The sequence below is a fragment of the Mastomys coucha genome, unplaced genomic scaffold, assembly GCF_008632895.1.
Source record: "Mastomys coucha isolate ucsf_1 unplaced genomic scaffold, UCSF_Mcou_1 pScaffold7, whole genome shotgun sequence".
Lineage (NCBI taxonomy): Eukaryota > Metazoa > Chordata > Mammalia > Rodentia > Muridae > Mastomys > Mastomys coucha.
Window position 1 is genome coordinate 32,402,231 of NW_022196913.1, and position 21,342 is coordinate 32,423,572.

General features: G+C 38.7%; 1 protein-coding gene across 7 annotated transcripts in view; it reads left to right on the forward strand.

Annotated features, from left to right (window-relative positions):
* The window catches only part of LOC116081753 (prolactin-5A1-like), a 79,759-nt gene that overhangs the window by 41,848 nt on the left and 16,569 nt on the right, over positions 1 to 21,342 (forward strand). For 3 of the 7 annotated variants that reach the window (XM_031358414.1, XM_031358415.1, XM_031358416.1), the window contains exons 3-6: positions 1,469 to 1,644; positions 3,087 to 3,194; positions 3,791 to 3,979; positions 4,789 to 5,034. In XM_031358414.1, coding sequence (XP_031214274.1) covers positions 1,469 to 1,644; positions 3,087 to 3,194; positions 3,791 to 3,979; positions 4,789 to 4,977 — 662 coding nt within the window. In that variant the 3' untranslated portion in view covers positions 4,978 to 5,034. Of the gene's footprint in view, positions 1 to 1,468; positions 1,645 to 3,086; positions 3,195 to 3,790; positions 3,980 to 4,788; positions 5,035 to 8,274; positions 8,451 to 10,060; positions 10,308 to 12,536; positions 12,777 to 14,502; positions 14,635 to 21,342 lie in introns of those variants that run through there. The other 4 variants (XR_004114994.1, XR_004114995.1, XR_004114993.1 and 1 more) reach the window with 4 other exon arrangements.

The following is a 21,342-nucleotide window of genomic DNA, read 5'->3' on the forward strand; positions in this document are numbered from 1 at the left end:
ACTAACAGACATGTGTCTTATATTGTCTTGGGAACTTGTCTCAAACTAAATGATTTTGTAAAAAGAAATGCATGCTAATGTCAAGTTTTTGCCTTTATACTATTGATAATATATTTAAGAAAACAATTGATACATAAATGTACGTAACAATAATTAATGAGAAAATAGTTCATGAATTTGAGAGGAAGCAAGGAGAGCTAAATGGAAAGGTTTTAGAAAAGAATGTACATACAAAATGACATAAGTATATTATAAATTCAAATTAAACAAAATATAAAATTAGAATTTAAACAACTTAATTTATTTTATGAAATATGAAAGAAAAAAGTAACATATCTAAACTGATATATCCCTTCCATAAGCAATACAAGGTGTGTGTGTGTGTGTGTGTGTGTGTGTGTGCACGTGTGTGTGCATTTATCAAGTATATATTATATCTCAGAATTCTCACATTCTTTGAAAAATTGAGGTGCTGTGGAATTTTTGACAAGAATTTGATTTTGATTTTAAAATATTTGATTGATAACTTTTACACCAAATAATTTTTCTGATGTATTTAATTATTTGGGGTATGTGAGATTAGCTACTTCCTACATCTCAGTCTTTAACAATCCTCTCCCATCAAACTCCATCTATTAAAGATTCTGTGGGACTTAGTTTCTTAGTCTCACAGGTTTTTGGCATTGTTCTGAGTTTAGGTTTGTGTTTTCTTGCTTGTGTTTTTTGGAGGGTTTGCACATTTTCATATTCATGTGTATGCACCTGATTTATATGTGCATCTTCTCATGCATATGTGATCCTTGGAAGCTTGAGGTTTATGTCAGGAATCATCTTTAATAGATCATCTACCTTATTCATTGAGGCATCTCAACTATAATCCCAATCTACCTACAAGGCTGGTTTTCCTATCCATCTTTCTCTAGGGATTCCCTGTCTCTGCCTTATTAGAAGGCTGGACTTACCAAGGGCCTCAGTTCCCACCATGCTTTTGCTTAGATTCAGGAGATTGTAACTCCAGTCTTCATACTTTATGGCAAATATTTTATCTACCACTCCCCAGCTTGGTCCTCATATATTTATTTCCAAAAGTGCTCTGGGTACCATCGCTAATGCTTTAAAAGCCTTTTTAATGTGGTACATACTTGATCTTTCCTCTTCCAATGATAAATAACCAATGTTTTAGAAGTCTATCTGGCAAAAGTGCCTTGGTGATGAAATCAGCATAAATCATTGTCACAAATTTGAAAGGTGCATGTGATCAGAGCAGAGGTCTTTGTGTTATCAGAGCATGAAGGATAAAGGATTGAGGCAATTTTCACAGTGGATGGTGTTTGTTTTCCCAAACCAGCTCCAATATACTAGGTTGTGCAAGTGAGGGCTCTGTGTCTAGACAAGGCCTCCCTAGACAGTCTGCTGCTTATAACTTCACATGATAGACCATAAAAGTGACTTTTTTTCTTTATGGCAGGGGCACTCCTGCTGCTGATATTGTCAAACCTCCTTCTGTGGAAGAGTGTGGCCTCTGTGCCCAAGTGTGAAGTAATAAATGGTCAATGCCAGCTGACTCTCGAGCACTTGCTTAATCGGGCACGTGGCCTATCTAAGAACATCAATCACCTCACTTCAGAAATATTCAATGAGTTTGTAAGTACCTCACTAATTTCTGGCTTTTCCAGAAAGGAGTTGTCAAACAATATCTGGACAGTACTGCAGCTCAGTGGAGAAGCACTTTGATGTAAACATTATATAATATATACCTTCACAGTCACAAGGAGCTATCTGCCACTGAGATAAAAACTAGAAAAACGGAACAGTTTAATAAATCTGTAAATTTAAAGGGGAAAGTCTTTACGTGATTTTTTTCCTCTAAAACAGATTTTGGTATTTCTAATTATTTTTTTAATTAAAATGTTTCTACTTGTGACACAAAGCCCTAAACTCCATGCCTGAGAACACTCTCTGCATTCCTCTTTTGGGTGCTGGGGGGCACTTTCTGTCAGCAGGTTTCACTTAGTGCAAAGCGGATACCCAAGAAAGCAGAATGGTTGGACGGGATGGCTTGAATTAATCAGAACTTAAATGAGAGAAATAATGTGGGAGGAAGAAATCAATAGTGGTCATGGTAATTGTAAAAATAATAGCTTCTCAGAAACCCCTAAAATTGGGGGCCATTTTAAGATGTGAGCTAATTCTCTCTGAAGGAACAGTTTTATGACTGTAACCCTGCCTTATGGTGAAGGTGCATTGATGGCCAATATGTCCCCTCCAAGTCAGTTAAGGTGGCAACAATAGATAAGAACTTCAAACAATAGTCAGCTTGTAAGGCAAGCCCCTCATATGTGCAATAAGTACACTCATGGTGTCCTGTCTAATTACTAGAAATTCTTTCATTCTGCAGTCTTGAGTAACAGTATTTCAGTTTGCTGAGATATCTCATAATTCATTAATCTTTACAATTTTGCTCATAATAAAATTTAAATAATCTATATTTTAAGTGATGTATTTAATAAAATGCAGTATCAATAAATATTAATAATATGTAAACATTATGTATATATCTGTATTTTAGTTTTTCATTGTATAATATTTCTGAAAATATTATGCTTGATTTCTTAATGACTGATTCAATTGTAATCAGGAAATTGCAGTTTTGAATTTTTGAGGAAATTGCTAAAGTGAAGGTGTAAAAATCCATTGATAACTGAAATAACAGGAAGCCAAGGATTCCCAAACACAGATATGTATTCAGTATGCCATTAATATTCTAGGTAAGAGCAACATTAAAACACCTGATGTTTTGTAGTCTCCTTTCTTTCCTTATTCTTTTCAAATAACAACTCTTTAGAAAGCACGCAAAAACAAGACAACAATAAGTCAGAGAAGTTAGTAGACTCACATGGGAGGAGGAAAAGTGAGATTACAGATCTCACTCACTACATTAAAGCTTCACTTTCCTCATTTCTAAATTTACATATTTAATGTAGCATTCATCTTGTAGTAGGAACCATGGACCAAACATATTCCTTAGGTGCTCTTTGATTCATTGCCTCCATTTCTAACTCACTGAAAGTTCTGATCATTTCCAGGATGAAAATTATGCTTCAGGTCCAGTCTTATCAGACAAAATCCTCCGGCTATGCTACAAATATTCCCTCCGTGTACCATATAAAACAGTGCAAGACCAAGAGATTCAGGTGAGTGTAATTTTCTCATCAAATCAACCTAAACAGTCCACTGGCTCTGCCAAGCTGCAGGAAGAAGCAAAAACAAACCAAACCACACACCCCCAAAAATGCCTAGACAATCCAAGGGAGCAAAAAATCACAATTCTCATTTGATGCTTTCCCCTTGGTCTTTACAAGTACATGTTGTAAAATATTGAATGTCTTTTACAAGAGGCAATGGCTTCTGATGTGAGGTTGCCATATTATAAACTTCTAAGTAGGAAATATTATATACTTCATTCTATTCCTTGACATAACCAATCTTAATTTTAGGTTTATAATTTGTTTTCTTTAATGATTTTGTATGTCCGCTATGCATATTCTATATATCGGCTATGTACAGAGTGCACATAAGAATTGTAAATGTGAGAGAAACCAATGGAAGAGAATACCTATAAAGAGCTATCTCATGTCTAGATACTCACAAAGCACTATACTAGCACTGTAGCCAATGATCCTCAAAAAATTGCATAACACAAGCTACAAACAATACACTAGGTATCACATGCAATTCAACCTGCAGTTCTTTACTTAGTGTGATGTTCAATGTTTTTGCCTACCCTGAGGTCCTTTTGAACATGACTATAGGTATGTTGATTGGCTGGAACAACACTCTGATGCATGTAGTAGCAGATATTGCTGATCTGGAGTCAATTCCTGGTGTTGGAGCTTTTATTTCTAAAGTCAGAGAGATAGCTGCAAAATTCATAAGGTTATCAACAGTACTAAAGGAAGTCAAGTCATTACTCAACCTGGTAAGTTCCTGCCTTTCACTATTTTGTATTTCTCATTCATGAAATCTGTGACCCTGGTAGAGATGAATTCATTTGAAATATCTCCTCTCCTGGGAGAGTGTAATATAGGCATGCTTATAGATACCCTCATGCCTAAGGGGTTGTTGGCCACTCCAGCTTTCTCTTAGATGTTGTACTCAGCTGTACAAAACAGGGCTCTCAGGAGACAGTAATGTCTCCTCACAGTAGTTTGGGTGATATCCTTCCTGCACAGACTGAAGATCTCTTGAGATTTTTGAAATTCTTATCACAGCATTCCTGGTCTGTCCACACCAAAACCACCAAGTGGGGTCCTCATCATTCCTGTAGCTTTGTTTCCTTATAGTAGACAGGAGGTAGATTTGACTGAAAACAAGAAAAGTAAAACAGTGAACTAACAAAATCAAGACGCACAAATGTTACCCCAGAGACGGCACCAAAGACACAGGAAGGTCCTTTCTGGAAGAGCTGACACTAACTTCTCTGTCCTTTGGCCAAAACCACATCTACAGTCAAGTAGCAAGTTGTGTCTATTTTTGTGAGAACATATTCCGTCTCGGATGAGCTCCATATCAGAGATCTTCTGGGGGTCTTCTGTCTAGTTCATAGATAACTAACAAATCTATATGTGCCAGCTCCAGAATCATGAAAATGCATGTTTGGCTCAATATTTCCTTTCCTAAGTGTCTCCCAAATATTTATTCAACATTTAAAGTAATACAGGAGAATACTAACTATTAGCACATTTAATAAGAGGGTTTTTTTGTTTTGTTTTGTTTTTTTGTGATTAGCTTCATCTTGAATTTGAGGAAGATGAGGATTACCTTGCCTCATCTGGACTGCCATTCTTACACCGGTTAAATAATTCCTATCGCCTTGTTTTCTACCATGTACTTCTCACCTGCCTGAATTATGATGGAAAAAGAATTGCCGCTCATGTCAAGATCCTGAGATGTAAAATGGTTTACAGACAGTGCTAAGTTTCCATTCTATCTATTCTGAAATGTACAGAAACAAACAGGATGCTAGACTGCTGTAGGGACCCACTCTTATAAACATTTTGGTTAATTTTATACCTTTCCAGTGGATAGTTATCAATTAAGGGACTCTCCTTGGGGTATTAAAAACTAATGCTTTAAAATATGTCTGAGAAGATTAATAGCAAGCATATTAAAATCATTGAGATATTCTCATAAATGTCTGTCATAAGTTATACATGTTTCTTGAAAATGAGATATGTCACAACTCACCTCAGAAACATTGTGAGTCAATGTATGTCATGTAGACTCTTGGTGTAAGATATTATTCTACCAAGAACATGAAAGTCTTGGTATAATTTATGAAAACCAGCAGCAACCCTGAGTCAATTTTCACACTCTCCTAAGGATGAAAAAAACCTGCAAGTACTGTGCACTTTACTATCCTTAAGTTCCATGAACCTGTCAGTCCAGAAAGGGTTAGAAAATGGCATGTCCACCAACTGTCTTCAGCCATGCTTGTCTCAGTTCTCTATGCAGCACCATCTTAGAACAGCTAATATTCTCTCTACCTGGGTTCTAACAATGCTCCTCTGGGCTAATTTGGACTCCATCTGGACATTTAGTACTTTCCCCTCATTCTCTGATGCTTCTAAACACTTCCAATTGTGGCAATGTCACATGAATAGAAATCCAGAAGAAAGAAGGTGAAGGAAGTTTGTAAGCACTGCTCATTTTTAACATTCTTGCCAGAAGATTTCCATGTATGTAGCCCAATTACAATTGGATAGATTAGAAAATGGAAATTTTCTATGCCATAATCAGATGAGCCCCAAATCTTTAATGTGAATTTCCTCTTAGTGATAGGTACCTCTCTCATGGAATATCCTAATATGTGTGTGAGATTATTAATAATTAGAATCTCTTAGGGTAAAGTGTCTTTTATCCTAAAAACCTCCCTGGCTAGATTCTCCTACTGCTCAAGTATGTTCATTGTGGCCCCCTTTAGCCTCTGCTTTCTATCCCATTGCATAAGAACAAAAGTGGCTCAAATAAGTTTATTTACCAACTGATTCAGAGGAATCCCATAACTTCTCAGTTCACAGTCATAAATCTGCATGACTGCTAGTCTCTCCGTTAGGTTTCTGCCAATTTTTCTCCTGTTCATTTACATACAAACCAGGTCAGAAAGTCAAATTCATTAGAACTAGTTTACGTGAAAGGTGAGATGCCGTTTCCTCCTTTGATTTCAAGCCCCTGAGTAATTTTATCTATTAACAATCAACCTGTCCATATACATAGGCATGCTAAAGAAGGTTACAAATTGGAACACCCAATCTCCCAGCTTCAATCCTTAATAAAACATGTTCTCAGTGTGGAAAGGCATGATGGGTGAGGGTATTGCAATCCATTAACTGCCTCAAAGCAAGTGAGACTGTGTGATAATTTCAAGGCAGAGTTGTTGAGCTGCCTTTCTACAACGAAGAGCTTGTGGAAAGAGAGGAAACGAAAAATGACCCATAAGACCTAAAATTAAATGAGACAGGATGTCAGTTCGATTGTCATTGAAATACCAAATTCAAGTTATTGGATACTGCTATTTGAAGGGTGAAGTCCTCTATGTCCAGACTCTTGAATTTAGTGCCTGATCTAGGAAGCCCAACCCACACTCTACCTGAAGGAAGTCGTGTAATCCCTGGAGAAATTACAGTTCAAATTTCTAGAATCCTTCTCCATGCAAATGAGCTACTTCAGAAACCTCAGCCAATGAAACTTCACCCTAAGAAGAACTTCAGTCTCCAAGATTATATATATATATATAATCTCCCTGGTTCATCCCTGGTTCATCCCAAATCAAGCCTACCCTCAAAATAATATATATGTGCAAGCTAATATCTTCTCAGAGAACTTTTTCAATGAAGATCTTTGAAGAATCCCCAGAAAACCCTAAGCTGGAGCAGGATCCTGCAGAGCTCACCTTTTCCAGATTCCACTTCATTCTTCCAGCCCAGTGTGCAGCAGTGTCTGGAAACCCTAAGAGGGAAGAAAAGGAAAACCTGAAAACAGAGCTGGACGACAATAAGCATACCACAGGATAACACAACAAATCAAGGAGCTAGATATCCACCATCACATGAATAAAGTAAATGTGATATATGTGTGTGTTTGTGTGTTTGTGTGTATACATTCATACACCATGGAGTTTCATTCAACCACAAAATTAAAGAACTTATATCTTTCCTAAAAAATAAATGGAGCTGAAGCTCACTAGATTAAGTAAATGGTAAGATTACTAAAGCCAAATATCATCGGTTTCTGTTAAGTGCAGAATCTAGATTTAGTAAATGTACATTTTGAAAAACAAATATAGTATATATGTTATATAGTATATATGTATATAGGTATGATAGTAGAATTGCAACTGCAATTAGGAAAAGAATATAAAGAAGAGAGCTATGTGACACAAGGGAATGGTAACCAGAGAAAAGACAGAGACAACATTTTCACACGCATAGGAGAACTAGTTTGAATTGTAAGATAATGCAGATTCCCCTTCAGACCACTGTTAGGGTGTCAAGAGTAGTCAGGTGAACTGGAGACATGGCTCAGCAAGCTATCAAGACTAATGACCTGGATCAACTCCTTGGGTCTCACATAGCAAAATGAGAGAACTGACTCCCCAGAATTGTCTTTTAATTTCTGTGTGTATCCTGTGATGTGTGCCCCCCCCAGCTGTGTGTACACACACGTGAACATGAACACAATAAAATAAATAGAAGCTTAACACAAAAGAAGAGACTACTCCATCTAGGATTTACCAACAGAACACAGATTAATAGTTCCTATCTTTACATAAAATGCAATAGGGATCCTCAAAAGGATTTTTAAATCCCCATTAAATGAGACAATTTCCATAAACAAACAAAAGTCTCAGCCCTGTGGGTTATTAATCCACAGTGCAATGATGTCATTACCCAAGCTACTGTCCAGGCCTTCAACATAGAGACCATTTATGTCATATTGCGTTGTACTGATAAGTGAGGTAAGGTGAGTCCATGGTGTTAACATTACACAAATGTTGAAATGAAGGGGAAACCAAAACCTAAAACATAAGTGCAAAAATCAGCAATAGAGAAGAGCAAATAAAGTGAGTACTCTGCTACCAAATTTATGGTTATATGAATTTTCTCCCCACATAACAAATTAACATATATCATCAAATTGTTAAGCTAAGCCTTGAAATTAACAAGCATTTTATTTTTTATTATTTCTAAATTTACTAATATATTTATTTTACAGCCCAATATCAGCACCCCTACTCCTTCAAGTACCCTGTCACACAGATCTTCCCTCCATTCCCCTCTCCTCTTCTCCTCTGAGGAAGTGAAGTCCGCTCCTGGGTATCTTCCCTGAAGATCCCTCCCAGCACAGCAAGTGAATGCAGGACTAGGTGTATCCTCTTCCACTGAAGCCAGGTAAAGTGGGACTGTTAGGGGAACAGAATCCACAAAAAGGCAACAAATTCAGGGGCAGCCCCCACTCCAGTTATTGGGAGACCTGTATGAAGACTGACACCTGCTACATATGTGCAGGGGGCTCAAGGTCCAGGCCATGTTCATTCTTTGGTTGGTAGGTCAGTTTCTGGGAGCCCCCAAGTGTCCAGATTAATAGACTCTGTTGGTCTTCCTCTGACAGGCATCTTAAATGCACCTTCTTAAAAACTGTTCCTAAGAACAGAAATATTACAAATAGTTTGATTGTAAAAATTCACCAAGAAGTATATATATCATAAAACTTAACAGCTATACTATTCCATATGAGAGAAACAAAGTCTAGATACACATTATTAAAAGATATACCAATATGTACTTGTATCACCCTAGGTGCATGACAAAAAATAGTAAATACCTATTGCTGAAGAGACATAAGTCTGAGCATGAAATAGAACTCCCATTGTGCTTTAATGATGCCAATATGGAATATGCAGGATATTGGGATGGAATATCACCAATGGACCTATTCACATGCATGTTAGCACAAATATTGCCTAGGTGAGATGCAACCACTAGTCCAATAGTTTCACGGTCCTTACGTATATAGCCAACTAATGTGTGAATAGATTCAAGCCCTATTCTATAGCAGGAGGCAAAAAATCTGACTGGGCAGGTTTTAGGTTGCAAAAAGGAGGTGCACTTTTCCTAGTGCCTGGATAAACTGATATCATGTGCCTTGTTGGGGTTCAGGAGTCTCCCTACAAACTACACGACATTGATCTCAGTCAGATAAGGATGGTTTATTGATTGCGTACTGCAAGATTCAACCACTAGGGAACGAGCTCAGGCTTGAAAGCTGAAAGCTGAATGCTGGACATTTCTTGGGGCCAGCTCATAAAGGCTAACACTGCAATAACTTCAATAAGCTAATATTCAGGTGCTTGAAGTACTACTCAGTGGTTGGCCCTGACTCAAGTCATTTTAGACATAACAGTTCATATTGACCTTTAATTTTATGGGTTCTATGTGAAACTTGTAGTTGTGGAATATCTTAAGATTAACCAACCTCATAACATACAGAGAAGAACAGAGTATGTGGTTAGTGTGACCCTACTATTTTTCAATGTCAACGACTGGCAGGCATATTACAGCAATAATGTAAAATAGCTGGTAGACATGGTACAAAATATCTACAGCTATGCTGTGAGCAGGGCAGGCAGACCTCAACATTCCTATCAGCCTTCTCAGAATCTATTGCATCCATAGACTGATGCAATTATCAAGTTAAGTTACAGATACAACTCTTCAGTGGTGTCTTGTCACTGGCAGAGATTCATACAAGTTAAACTGGAGACAATGGGTGACTAAGGCTGTGGTCAGATGACCTAATGGTCATACAAGAATAAAAGAATGGGCAGGAACAATGGCTCATCAGTTAAGAGTGATTGCTGTTATTGTATTGGATTTCAACACCCTTGAAAGGCAGAAAACAACCACCTCTAACTCTAGTTCTTAGGGATCTGATGCCTGCTTCTGGCTTCTATAGGCAACCATGTTTATGTTGACTATAAATGTCATTTTTATTTCCTCAGATGGAGGGATCAGATGAGAGCTGTGCCCATGCTTTATGAATGCATGGATTGGACCAAGCCCAAAGCATTTCTATCTAAGTGTCCTTAGGTATAAGTCTGGAAGCTGCCAGCATCTGTAAAATCTAATCTTCTGAAAACCTATACCTTAAGGGCTTCAGTTTTAAGCCTCTATGTGCTTAAGCTAGGCCTAGAACGTTTCAGCTTCTGAGACTTACTGCTGAATAAATTTACTCTTTCTAAGCTCTTTCTGAATTCTGGCTGGTCACTTCAACTCATCTGTTCTGGCTCCTCTTCAAGTTGACTGATTCAAATTGACTTCTCATCATCTCTGACTGAATTGTTCTGTTTGGAAAAACTGTCTCTGAATTCCATAAACTGAACTGCACTAACTGCACTGACTGCATGAAGTGAATGGAACTGAACAGAACTACACAGACTCAAGTCATTCAACTGAACTGCACCCAACTCAAATGAACTCATTCAACTGAAATACACCCAACTCAACTGAACTCTACTCACTCAACTGAACTGTATCTAACTAAACTGAACACAACTCCAGCTGTCACCCTGAATTGCTCTTTAGTAGTCTCCCTTTCCTCAGTATACTCATGAGAACTAATCATATTCTATCTCTGACTCGTTCTGTCAACTCTTTCTCTGATTTATCACTTTGTCTGCCAATTGAACAGATAGAATTCTTTGGAATTAAAAATGTGTGTCAGTATTTTAGCCAGAGGGATTAAAGTTGTGTACTACGGGCCTGTCTATATTTTAGCCAGATCATATAGACTTAGGTGTCTAGATGTGATTCCTTGCCAGAAGAGCCATGTTGTTGGGTTAAAATTCCTCTACAGTTCACATACACTTAGACACATCAATTTTTTAAAAATGAATCAAAAGCATACATCACCTAATCCATGTTTTAGGGAACATTTCAGAACAATTGAGGGAAAGAATATAAAGACTGATGAAAAGGGTTGAGTGTTGGTAAATAGATGTTTTCCTCGAAATGCCAACAATATGACTATTAGTTTTCAAGCAGTTGAGGCAGATTTGGTAACCTGTGATATAACTTGAAGCCTTGAGCAACATGGTGTATGTGTGTGTGTGTGTGTGTGTGTGTGTGCGTGTGTGTGTGTGTAAGGTGATGGTGGTGGGCTTTTAATCCTCCCTGAAGTAGGAGGGCAATGAAGTAGTGGGCAATCTACTAGGATTTTAAGCCTTTCTTTTCTCATTTCTACTTCCTTCAGAGGAAGAGTTCCTATGCAGCTCTCCCTCTTTCTTTTGCTATGGGCTGATTTTAATTTTACCAACCCGGAGAGGGGCCTAACCAGTCGACATCTCATCAGTCTCTATTAACAGAACTGCTGGATTGGCTTTATAATTGGGGGTTATGTAGGATGCTCACCTCCTTGTCGTATCTAAGTCTTAGTAGAAAACACATACAAAACCTCACCTCAACTCATTGGCTTTTTTCTGTCGAGGTTCACAATAAAGATCTGTCTTGATTTTTCTTTTTTATAAGCATTCTAGATTCCCAGCATCATTTTGAAACAATTAGATTTAGAAACAGTGGATTTATTGTTGAGATCATCTTCCTTCATGGTCTGCTTGAGTAGGTTAGAAACACAAAGGTCATAGTAAGGTATACCTTTGGGTGTGTCTATGAGATATTTTCTGAAGAGTTTTAGCAGAGAAAAGACCAACCCTGAATGTGAGTGCCAGTATCCAATGGCCTGGAGACTTAGTTGAGTGCCAGCAGCCCCCATTTGCTGCTTTCTGGTCCTGCTAGAATGAGTAAGCAGCCTTGTGCTTTTGTCATGGTGTCTTCTCCATAACGATGAGCTGCATTCACCACCTGTGATTCCATTTAAACCCCTCCTCACTGAAGGTGTTCACGTCACGTGTTTGGTCTCAGTAATGAGAAAGGTAAAGAATACAGTGAACGGCTGAACCTGAGTGGGTCCTTGGAGAGCAGTTGTAAGCAGCATTATTAAAAGACTGATTGCAATGTTCAAAAATTAGGTCTATGTCCAAAAACTAGGTTAATGATGATAACAAAGTCCTGTGTACATACTAAAATTCATGGACCTGTTCAGCTAAAATGTGTGAAATGTGTCAGGTTTATAATATACAAAAGTAGAACTGTTTAAGATATGAGCAGCTCCTTGCACGGGATGAAATATCTAGGCAAAATAGTGTGGTATCCAGAGTCCAGCATCTCCTGTATACTCTGCAAGTGTGAGGCAGCTAATTCAGATGTCCCTGATTAGAAGAATACACAGAGGACAGGCACCTAAATATCACACAGTTGTCAAGTACTCTGCTGGGGAAAGTAGACAGCAGAAGATGACGGGATTTCCTGATGAAGTTTTTAATGTTCTTTCTGGCTATGTTCCCCCACCACAACCTCACTTTTTCTACTTTCTTATACTAAAGCAAAACCATCTGTGTTTTCCTCTTGCCTTTTCAAAAGAATTTGTTCAATTTCTGCCTTCTGGATCTCTGGATTATCAGCTCTATCCAGCATCTGGACAACAACTAAAAGATCTAAAGCAAGATGGTGACAAGTGTCTGCTGTGGGCTGAATTGTGTCCCCAACCACAAAGGTGCATGCTGAAGCATGTCACTGTGACTGCAACTGGGCAAGACTGTTAGGAGGCAATAAGGGTGACATGACTTCATAAAGGAGGGATCATGGCCTAAATTACAAACAATAGGAAACAACGGCCAGAGGTAAAGGGGAGGAGGGGGAGAAATGGGAGGGGCAGAGAATGTGGGCTGGGGAGATAGAGATGGAAAAGGGAGATAAAGAGAAGGGAGAGGTTAAGAGTTCCTTTTCCATCAGTGGTGAACACACCAGAAGGCAGTCTATGTATGCCAGGAGCCTTGTTGGGCAACTATTCCCTCATCTTAGCCTTCCAGAATTCAAGACCAGGAGAAATAAATGTCCCATGTTTAATCCATCCAGTCTCTGTTTTGTTATCTATGAGGCTGTTTTCATGGAAAGAACTATGTCCCTGTGCTGAACATGTTCTTTCCTCTTGTAACAAAGCTTCCGATTATACATGCCCATGTGCTACTGTTTCAAATGTAGAATAAAATTATTAGGTCTGTCTTCTTTCCTCAAAACTCCCTTAGTCTTTTTTTTTTTTTTTTTGATTGATGTAATGATGCGAGGATGGATTCTTCACAGCAGAGCATAATATCTCTTTCTGAGGTCTGAGGAGATGGATTAGTTGGAAAGGTGCTTGCTGTGCAAATCTAGGGCCTTGACTCTAGATCTCTAGCATCCACTTCTAAGCCTGGGCAGAGCACAGGGCACCAGTGTTACTGGCACTTGGACAATAACAGGGACAGAGGATTCTTATGCTCTCTGATCAGCTAATCTGGCCTAGTCAGTGAGCTCCTGGAAGGCACTTGACTTCACACACACACACACACACACACACACACACACACACACTTTTCTCTTCAGTAAAGCTTCTTAGAAACATTGGCTAAATGTTGGGCTAAATTGTGTGCTGTCATATTTGCTTCTGTCCACATCACCAGTCACTAACTGTGATTAGAGCTCACTTTACTCTCTGGAACCTGTTTCCTCTGTATTCCCTGTGTCTTCTTCCATGCCACTGGTATCTTACCTTTGGATTCCTACAATGACTTCCTAATTCTTCTCTGGCTCTGCCAAATGGCTTTTGGTCCTCCTACAATTATAAAACCTGCTACAAAGCCTCTCATTCTGTAGTTTCTGTCTTCTAAACACTTTCTCTGCATTCTTGTCAAGAAATTTCTTACTGCCAAGCTAGTTACAGAGCTGCATGCTTCTTCATTCCTTCCTTCCTTTGTGTTTTTCAGTAGGTTTTTTTTGTTGTCCTTGAAAGCAGCCCCTATATCCCCTACTGGTATGCTATCAAACATTTCCCTGTCCAGTTTAACTAGTATTTATGATCAGGATGAACTTAGAGTTTATGTTTTAAATTGAGATGTTTTTGAGAGTGAATAAAGGTACTTGTTAATTATTATTCCAGAGCCATAGGCATGGATGGAAATTGTCTTAGCTAAATAGTGATGGATGGTTGTGGTTTTCCCAATGTGACTGTACTTTAACATCTTTAGAATTCTATCAATAGCAAGACCTAATTTCCCTTCAGCCTCCACTCCACACTGTTCATGCCTTAGCTATAATGAACATAATAGTAATAGTCTGGTTCCTTGGCCAGACTTGAAACTAGAAAAAAATAGACAAATAGAAATTTCCTTGTGTTTTTAGGATCAGTCTGTGAGTGAGAAGCCATATTTGGAGATGCTTTTCCTATTGACTAAGTTTTTTAAAGCTCCTACTACTACTATGCATGCAGCAGCTGAGAGGTTACCAAAGTGTGCCAGACCTATGGGCCTGAGACCAAAACTAAGGTGCTGTTCATTATCATTTTACACAGGAAGGAAAAGTCAGAAGCAAATAGAAGAGGATTCTGAACAACCTAAACCTGGATTGGAGTCAGCAAAATGCTCAACCAAGCAAAAGTGAGCTTCTGACTGAACTACCAGAATTAAAATCAAACACAAACCCAGGAAAACAGAATCCAGAGTGTCAAATGATCTGCCCAGGTTTTTCTTTGCACACAATGTACAGTATATAACAACAAAAACATGGCCAGGCATGCTATACAAAAAGATTATATGCCAAAAAAAAATGAAGAAAAACAATCCAAGAGTCCCATAATGCACTCAGACAGAGCTGCTCAGGCTCAGTGCTGATTCTAAAAGGTGAAGAAAGACCCAATTGACCATTTTTCTCCACTCTTGAATCATGCTGAGGAGCCAGAAGATATAATGATAATTCTTTTATACATTATAGCTAAGAATTCTAAGAATCCATGATTAGTACATTCAAGGTAACCAGGTGCTAAAAGTAAGGATAACATCAGAGAAATGGCAAATATTAAATATAAAATCAGGACAGAAATTTTAAGAAATAAGCAAAATGAAGGCACAGATACTGCAAAAATAATTTTACAACTTAAAAACACACTCAAACCTCAGTTTTAAGATTCTTCACGTTCCACACAAAGGCAGCCATATGAATGATGAACTACCTCTAGTACTACACAGGCAAATTGCTTTAGGAAGGGACAAATAATGAAACTGAAAAACAGTAGAGCAAAAGTTTGCATTGAAAGTTTTGATGATATGGAATGGAAATGACAGAAGATCTTTATATGGAGTGAAATACTCTTCATGTGGCTACTTGGGTGAAATACTTTATGCTGTTGGTCTGGAGCCTCACCCATTGATGTGCCCTTGTAATAGAACACTTCATTAACATATACAAGCAAGTGGCAGACTGTTAGATTTAGCTAATTGCTTAAAATTTAAATGTAAGTAGATTAATTCCCCAGGTGAGAATAAAAGAAGAAAACCCAACTAACATTTTCTTTGAAAGTAATGGTGTTTCTGCTTACTTGGGCCAATTAAATCTTACTTTAGTGAGATATTGTATTTTCAGGTTCTGCAGTATTAAATTTGCTTAATTTTCTGAAAACAAACTACCTATAAACAAATAAATCAGCATATTTAATGTTGTATCTTGAATAAGTACCATTCTTATATTAAAATACTTTTATCTCTTGATAAAAGTGAAGCTTATATATAATTAAGATCTGTTTAAATAAATGCTTTTTGATAGACCTTTAAAGATAATTATTAGATGAAAATGAATGCTTTATAGCCCTATACTTACTTTCTACTAAATAGAGCAAGTGGGGTTTCCTACTGTAAGGGAACACTATGTTACTTGATAACTTAGTTCTGGCCTCTGAGTGCTCTGAGCTCAGTAATAAGTTCCCAGCTTAGCTTCAGCTTTAACAGTGTCCTTCTTTTTTTGTTTTTAACCATTCTCCCGGGATAGCTGAAGAGAACATTAGAATGTATTTTCTCCTTAACAAACCAAACAGACTTACCATCAAAATATCATTGTGGCAAAATTTTGGTACTCAACTTAAGTTGCCCAGATCTTTCTTTCTCCTGGTTGATGGTACTTTGATAGTACAGTCTACGAAACTTTTGTTGGTACCCAAATAGCTCCATGTGCCAATAGCTATTTGCAAAATTCTTTCTAAGCCATGATTCTCCCACTAAGAAAGTTTTTGAAGCCTTTGTACATACAGGGTTCAAAGTGGACCATATACAGATCCTCTTTGTCCTGAATAAAGAGAATTGGTAGCCCCACAACAAAATGATGTCACATGGGTAATTTTAAAGCAATATGCAGTAAGTGGGTGTTCTTAATCATGTCTAAAATTTGGTCTTGACATTGAGATCAAGTCTAATCTTTATTACTAAAGAATTTTTTAATATATCCCACATTGTATGAAGCTCTAAGGACTGAACCCTGAGACTTGTGTGTCTATAAGGATGCAGCATCCAGTCCCTGATACACTGAGACAGAATCTCTCTGTAGACTAAGCTTTTCACTTCAGATCTTCTTCCTCAGCCTCCTAAATGGTATGATTACAGGGAGACACTGCCATATTCAGCTCATAGTTTATATCCTTCAATCCTACTAGAATGGCTTGAAATAAATATTCATTTATATGTGTCACTTTTTAAAAATCAAATTTTATTTCAATTTACTGTTATAGTACATTATTAAAGAAAGTTAACAAACCAACAGTGAAGATACATATTTTAGCAAAATCCTTGCTTTGAAATTTCTTTACTTAAGTCCCAGATTAACCCAAGTTTAAGAGTTGACTTCCATGCAATCATGGATGTTATTCCAATGAAATATAACATAAATATAAAACATAGGCCATATTTTTCTCAGCCTCCAATATTATGTTTTGTCACCACCTTTTATTTGCCTTGTAACCAATGTCTCAGGCTATATCAGGAAAATATCAGGATACTTCAGTAAAGGTGGCGACAACCTTGTCTCACAACTAATGATATCTTGAGATATAACTCTTTCTCATCCAATTAGTACCTTAGAATATCTAAGAGTGAAGAATGAATCAACTTCCCCAGAGGCATAGCTCACTTTTGTTATATGCCGTTTTCTTTTTCTAATTTTTGCTTTCATATAGTGAAGAAACTCCATGGATTCCATCACCTACTATTTATTTGGATGTTACACGAATAGTAACTTCCTACTTTATGAACTAGTTTACTTTAACTTAAGGAAGCTCAAATTATTAATGGAACTACTTGATAGTTTATTAAGCGGTTTTTCCTCTATTTTTCCATATAGCTGTAGATTTAGCTTATGAAGCTAAAAGTATAAAAAGTAGTTCAATGAATCTTTTCAAAAATAGTAGTGAGAGTTTTATCCTTTCCAACTCAAGATTAGATCACCAATCCAGTGATTCCTTGAGTATCATAAATTACAAATTTTCATCAACTTGGTAACCTGTCCCTTGGCTTGACAAAATCTTTGATGTGTAGAAAAAGAGTTGAATATAATATAACCTAGCAGAATTTTTATACTACATTTGCAAGCATTGATAGCTTCTTTTCAACTGACATATGTCAAACTGTAAAATAGTTTTACTATTTCAGGATATTTTGACCCTGCCTCTTCCTTGGGACTGAATTGTTGTATTAATAAATTCACTATATTCTGATGAAGAACTGATTCTCACATTTTTTACTGGGGCATCACAATCCATTCTGGGCACGTTTGTTAAGCCTGTCCCAAGTCTCTTGTTCAATCTTAGTAATGGAAAAAGTGACTAAAGGTGAGCTGTGGGTTTGTATGACTTTTCATGATAAATTTATTAATTCAGAGAGCAAAAGGATTGCTTGAATTTAAATTAACACAAATATCTTTTGGTTTATGTTTCCAAGCATGTTTCTTTATCGTGTCTGCCTTGACCAGCAAGAAAGATGCGACCCACTAGCTCTTCTTTTAGCAGTTTATCCAGGAACCTTTAACAGTCTTCAGCACCAAAGGCAACACCCTCGGCCATTAAACTTCAGCACCAAGGGCAACGCCCTTGGCCGTTAAGTACTCCCAAGCTTAGCCAATCCCAATGGGCCACGTGGCAAAAGCAGATAGGTCACCAAATGCGGAAGCAACCAAGGGCAGCAAGCTTAGCCAAATAAGGTCTTTGTTTACGAGACCACTAGCTCTCGGGATGGCGGAAGCCAGCGCCATCTCAGGGCGTGGCTCAAGCGGTTTTCCACAGTTCCCCCTTTTAGTTTTTAAACAAAACAGGCAAGAGTAGAGGTCTGATCTCTGATGCTGGAAACAGGGACATTGTACTGATCCTCACTTAGGTGTCATCCACCCAAAGAGTACCAGACCCATCCAATACCTTTTTCTCAGAGGCAGGGCCTGGGGTATCAACCTGCATGCAATCAGACGTGCTCTTCTCGGGGGGCCACTAGAAGCTGACCCGGAGTACAGTGCTTCACCTTGCAGCCTGAACTTGACGATCATTTTTGCATGACTGCCAGCCATGCCTGGGGGGACTGTCCTGCCTCAATGGCCATAAATGCCTACACAATCATGGCTGCATCCCGCCTTTGAGTGAACTTGATCCTGCAAATACACCACAGGCCCACAAGGCAGACCAGCAATAGGAGACCAACCAAAGCCCCCATGCCCGCCCATTCTTTCCAAGATGACAAGCCAGAGGCTAACCCAACATCCACCCGTGTGAAATTGATTGTAGCCATGAACAATCTCAATTGATCCATCAGATCCTCAAAATTCGCCGACCAATTTCCTCAGTTCCGTTTGGCTCTCCATCAGGAACAGGAACAGGAGGATGCACAGAACCTTCAGGCACAATCTTTTCATTTTGTGTGGCACACTTACGCGTCAGTCGTTTGGGAACCCACAGAGGCTCCAAACGATCCTGGGAAAAAACACAAACATATCCTCTCGCCCACGCCAACACTGGATCAAGACAATGCCATATGCCCGTGATCACATCTTTCCACTTCACAAATCCCTTCAAGGAACCTCTGCTGCACTAATAATGATCCGCAGCAGAAAGGCCATCCACATCCAAATTTAAAAACTTTAAGGTGAAAAGGGCAAAGGCTATTCTTTCTTTTGGGGTACAGCCTTGGCCAATTCCCCCTTTTTGTTTTTGTAAAAGCTCCTTCAAGGTGCGATGAAGACGTTCCATAATTCCTTGCCCATGAGGATTATATGGCAAGCCATGGGAGACATGAACTTCCATCTGTTTACAAAAGGACATAAAAGTCTGAGCTGTATAGGCAGGGACATTATCTATTTTTAGCTGCTGGGGTTTGCCCCAAGCAGCCCATGCCTCTAGGCAATGCTAGATGACTTTGCATGCCTTTTCTCCACTCAAAGGGGTGGCATGAATGATCCCAGAACACGTATCTACAGATACGTGAACATATTTTAAAGTTCCAAATTCAGAAACATGTGTCACATCCATCTGCCAGATCTTAAGGGGGGACAAGCCCCGTGGATTGACACCCATGCCAGGGGGATAATGATGGATTATACATTGAGGACAATCTAAGACCACCTGTCAGGCATCAGCTTGTGACAGGTGGAACTTCATCTGCAAAGTCTTAGCATTCACATGAAAAGTCTGATGAAATTGTCTAGCCTGTTCCAATGAAGAATTCATAAATATATATTCCATTCTAGTCCATCTACAACATCATTTCCTTTACTTAATGGTCTGGGTAATCCTGTATGTACACATATATGCTGAATATAAAATAACTCTCTTCGTTGCCAAATTAAACTTTGCAAATCCTTCAATAATGCACAAACAGTAATATTAATTTTAATGGGGCCAGCGATTTCAAGAATTTTAACAGCGTTAACAACATAAGCCGAATCAGATATCAAATTAAAAGCAAATTGGCAATTTTTAAAAACTTCACTTACTATTTTTTAGTTCAACTACTTGAGGAGAGCCCGGTGGGAATTGACATAACACTGGCTCTTGTTTCTCTACCAAATAGGCCCCACAGCCTGTTTTAGAACCATCAGTAAACACATTTGGGGCCCCAGATATAGGGGCAGCTGATGTAATCTTTGGAAAGATCACAGGATGCTCTCTAAAGAAGGATAATAAAGGATGCTTGGGATAATGATTATCTATTAATCCTTCAAACCCACACTGAAGGATGGCCCAACTTTCCACATTTGAAACATGCCCTGGAACTTCTTCTTTTGTTCTGAGCAAGCTGAATGACTGCAGCTACAAGACCAGCATTAGTCAAAGGACCCCCTAACTCTCTACACACTTTCATCCAGGCCACCAGCCCCTTATTCTTGTAAGGAGTGATGGCAGCTCTGCATTCTTTTGTACACTGCTCATAGACCAGCTGCTTGATTAACAACATAGCAGCATCAGGATCACCAAAGATTCTGCCTGCAGCCTCTACCAATCTAGCTACAAAGTCTGAAAAGGGCTCCATGGGTCCCTGTAAAATTTTAGTAAGATTACCACTCACCTCCCCTTTATTTGGTAAAGACTTCCAAGCTTTTATGGCAATCTGGTTAACTTGCTCAAACACCTGCACTGGATAACCTGTCTATTGATTAGCAAATCTACCCTGTCCTAGTAGCATATCTCGATCCCAGGCAGGATTTCCTTCAGCGTGATTTGCAGCAGCTTGCTCACTAGCATACAAAATCAAAAATGCCTTCCAATCCAAATACTGCCCTGGGCTCAGGCAAGTGCGAGCCAGAACGCTCCAGTCACTTGGCGTCATGCAATGTTTATTAAGAGCCTCCACCTGAGGTAAAGTAAAAGAGGCAGTAATGTCATAAGTATGAACAGATTCAGCCAAGGATTTAATTACTTTAAAATCGAGCGGTTCCTCATATCTGTTTCCTTGAGCATCTTGAAAAACTGGGCAGGCGAGCTGGAGCTCCGACCTCACCGCTCGCCAAACCTCTGGGCAAAAGGAGTGGCCTGAACCTCCACTGTTGATTGGATTATAGGGGGGAGGCACTGATGGCATGCAGCCTGGGGGGCCCATGTCATTCTCTGGGCCCTTCTTCCTGCGCTTCTCTTTAATAGAGCTTCTCTCAATCGTCTCAATCAAAACCTGTAATTCCTCATCTGTATCAGATCACTCGATATCTGAAGCTCCCTTCTCTGATTTCACAGATCGCTCTTCCTTCAGCTGCTCTAATGCGGCTTTCCCCTCTTCCACAGCCTTATAACAGCGCTGATCCTCCAAACACCTCCTAATGAGCTTCCACACAGGTCTTACCCCTGCTTTCAAAATACCCTGGTCCCAGGAGAAATCTAGATCCTTCCCTAGCTTATCCC